Source organism: Mandrillus leucophaeus, unplaced genomic scaffold (assembly GCF_000951045.1).
Source record: "Mandrillus leucophaeus isolate KB7577 unplaced genomic scaffold, Mleu.le_1.0 Scaffold510, whole genome shotgun sequence".
NCBI lineage: Eukaryota > Metazoa > Chordata > Mammalia > Primates > Cercopithecidae > Mandrillus > Mandrillus leucophaeus.
Window position 1 is genome coordinate 155479 of NW_012105476.1, and position 3210 is coordinate 158688.

The following is a 3210-nucleotide window of genomic DNA, read 5'->3' on the forward strand; positions in this document are numbered from 1 at the left end:
GCTCACTGCAACCTCCGCGTCCCGGGTTCAAGCGATTCTTGTGCCTCAGCCTCCGGAGTAGCTGGGATTACAGGCGCCGCCACCATGCCTGGCTAATTTTTGTGTTTTTAATAGAGACGAGGTTTCACCATGTTGACCACGCTGGTCTCAATTTCCTGACCTCAGGTAGTCCACCCGCCTCAGCGTCCCAAAGTGCTGGGATTACAGGGGTGAGCCACCGCCCCCGGCCCAAAGCATCTTTCTTTCCAGTGCTCATCTGGATAAAGTCTACCAAACTGAAAGGTTCTCCAAGCCTGTAGCTGGTTGTCTGAGAAATTATGGTGTTTGTTTAGCCCATCTTAGGACTTGGGCTATCCCAGGGGACTGAGTTTTGCTGTTAGGAAATCAGCAAGCCTCACACCTCCCAAGGTTCTTCTTACTCTTCCTTTTCTCTGTTGATGGTAACTTGTCTTCTCAGTTGCTCAGGCCGGAAACCTCAGTTACCTTCTTCTCTCACATCCAGACCATCAGCACGTCCGGGTGGCTCTGCCTTCAAGATAGATCCAGAATCTAGGTCCTTTCCACTGCCTCCACCACAGCCACCTGGCCCAGGCCACCCTCCTCTGCCACCAGGGTTTTTGCCATTGCCCTCCCTGGCTTCCTGTGGTTGTGATCAGAGTCCTCGTCCCTCCCACTCAGCCCTCTCAAGGGCTTCTGTTTGCTCAGAATCAAGGTCACGGCCCTCCTGAGGGGCAAGGATCTCCTTCCCCCAGCCACACTGGCCTCCTGTTCCTCCCCAACAAGGCCAGGCCTGTGCACCCAGTCCTGATCCTGTCCCTGTCAGTCCGTCTTCTGCTTGCACGGGCCTGGAGGAGACGCCAGGGGTCAGTCCTGATCCTGTCCCTGCTAGTCCGTCTTCTGCTTGCGCGGGCCTGGAGGAGACGCCGGGGGTCAGTCCTACGTGTGGGCCAGTCTCTGTGCTTGAGCGTCTTTGGGTTCCGTAGATGAGGCTCGTGCGGCCACAGAGCTGCTTCTCTCCCTGCTGCTGCTCCTGGGTTCAGTGTCCGTTCTGTCAATTGAAGCACTGAGACTTGAGGGATAATCAGGCCTGGGAAGAAGGTCTTTGGGATTGCCTCTGGGGATCAGTCCTCCTCTTCCAGCGCCCTTGGTGGGTAACACGCGGTGGGGCTTTCCTGTGGTCCCTGCACAGGTCTCCCTTAGAAAATGAGTAAGAGCAGGGCCCAGGCATCCAGCCAGGACGAGGGTCACGTGAGTGAATCCTGAAAAGCCGCTCGGGAGCACCCAGTCCTTGCTGAGTGGGGCAGGAAGCAGGGGTCCCTTTGGGGGTCACCCAGAAGAACAGCCAACCCAGCACCCCTCCCTGCTGAGTTCCTCTCAGCACCCTCACTTTTGAGTTCCAGGCCCGTGGCGTCATCCCTCACACTTAGTGGGATGAGAGACTGAACCCTTCCGGGAACCTTCTAAAGGGGTCTCCTGGCCACTACACAGGCTACTGCGAAGCCCCGGCCCCTCCTCAGGGAAGCGAGATCTTACTTTCCGTTCAAGCCCCACCTACCCCTGGGCTCCTCACACTCCTGCTCTGAGACCCTGCATCCCTTTTTCATTTTCTCCCTCGTGCTCTTTGTCTCCTTCACACACGCCTCACGCCAGGGCACCGTGCCTCCCGTGTGAGCTGTTTTCAGCCTTGCTGTGGGGCACGAGGCCTCTGGCTTTGCTTGCACCCTGCCTGGCCCCTCTTGGTTCTCTTTTTTCTGCAGGAACTGTAGAGGCTTTTGAAGCTGGATCTCACAGTATGACATTTGCCAGTTGTTTGGCCATTTTCTCCCCCTCTTGACAGGTCCTCCAGGATTAGCTTCGGCCACCAGAAGCAAGTGCCGATATGGAGCGTGCATTCTGCTTAAAGCTCAGCAAGGCATTGTTGGAGGGAGGCCACTGATAAGTCTCATTCTTTTGTCCTCAGAGCCCCCCAAGATGAACCCAGTGGTGGAGCCACTGTCCTGGATGCTGGGCACCTGGCTGTCGGACCCACCTGGAGCCGGAACCTACCCCACACTGCAGCCCTTCCAGTACCTGGAAGAGGTTCACATCTCCCATGTGGGCCAGCCCATGCTGAACTTCTCGTAAGTTGTCTCCCTCCACCCCACCCTGCTTGACTTGTGGGCCACCTAGGTCTCTGAAAATAATTCCAGACTGATCAAAGACAGACAAAGGCCAAGCAGGAAGGTGTAAAAGGAACTTGTCCATCTATTTCAGAAAGGCATCCTCTTGCCTGAATGTGCATCTGAGGCACAGAGTTGGTAAAAATGGTACTTTCTGGTTTTGTTATATTTTTGGTGATATTAAGCTGACCACCAAATTACAGGCTTATTAAACCAAACATAAAAACAAATGCATATACTTAATTTGTGTATCAAAATTAATCACCGTGGCCAGTGCGGTAGCTCATACCTGTAATCCCAGCAGTTTGGAGGCCGAATCAGGAGGATTGCTTGAGCTCAGCACCATTCTGCCCAAGACCAGCCTGGGCAACATAGTGATACCTTGTCTCTACTATAAGTATTTATTTATTTAGCCAGGTGTGGTGACACATGCCTGTAGTCCCAGCTACTCGAGAAACTGAGGTGGGAGGATTGCTTGAACCCAGGGAGGGCCAAGGCTACAGTGAGCCGTGATCATACCACTATACTCCAACCTGGGTGACAGAGTGAAACCCTGTCTCAGAAAAAAGAAAAAATTAGTCACCCAGTATTACTGAAAATAATAGTGCATAGTTGTATTTTATACGCTCTGACCTATTTGGGATCAAAAGGAAGCTGTTAGTATGTGGTTCTCATATTCTTACCATACAAGAAAGCAGAAGCCTGTTGAGGTCCTTCAGCTATCCCTTCCCACCACCTCCACCCCACAGTTGGAGAAATTGCCTGCTTTTAGGGAGATAGCAGTGTAGGCCTCTGAAGTAGAGGAGAGCCACCAGGGATGGGGAATGGTTGAAGTATCTTTATTTTCTAATCATACAAGTAATACACAGGTTTTTTTTAAAGTTTCAGCAATAAAGTATAAAAAGCAAACTCTTCCCTCCTCAGTCTCCATTACATAACTGTATGTTAAGAATCTGGGCCGGGCGCGGTGGCTCACGCCTGTAATCCCAGCACTTTGGGAGGCCGAGGCGGGCGGATCACGAGGTCAGGAGATCAAGACCATCCTGGCTAA

General features: G+C 52.8%; 1 protein-coding gene across 2 annotated transcripts in view; it reads left to right on the forward strand.

Moving 5' to 3' along the window:
• Positions 1-3210, forward strand: part of THAP4 (THAP domain containing 4) — a 41785-nt gene that overhangs the window by 18917 nt on the left and 19658 nt on the right. For both annotated transcript variants that reach the window (XM_011996368.1, XM_011996369.1), the window contains exon 2: positions 1961-2120. In XM_011996368.1, the coding sequence (XP_011851758.1) occupies positions 1961-2120 (160 nt within the window). The remainder of the gene's footprint in view (positions 1-1960; positions 2121-3210) is intronic.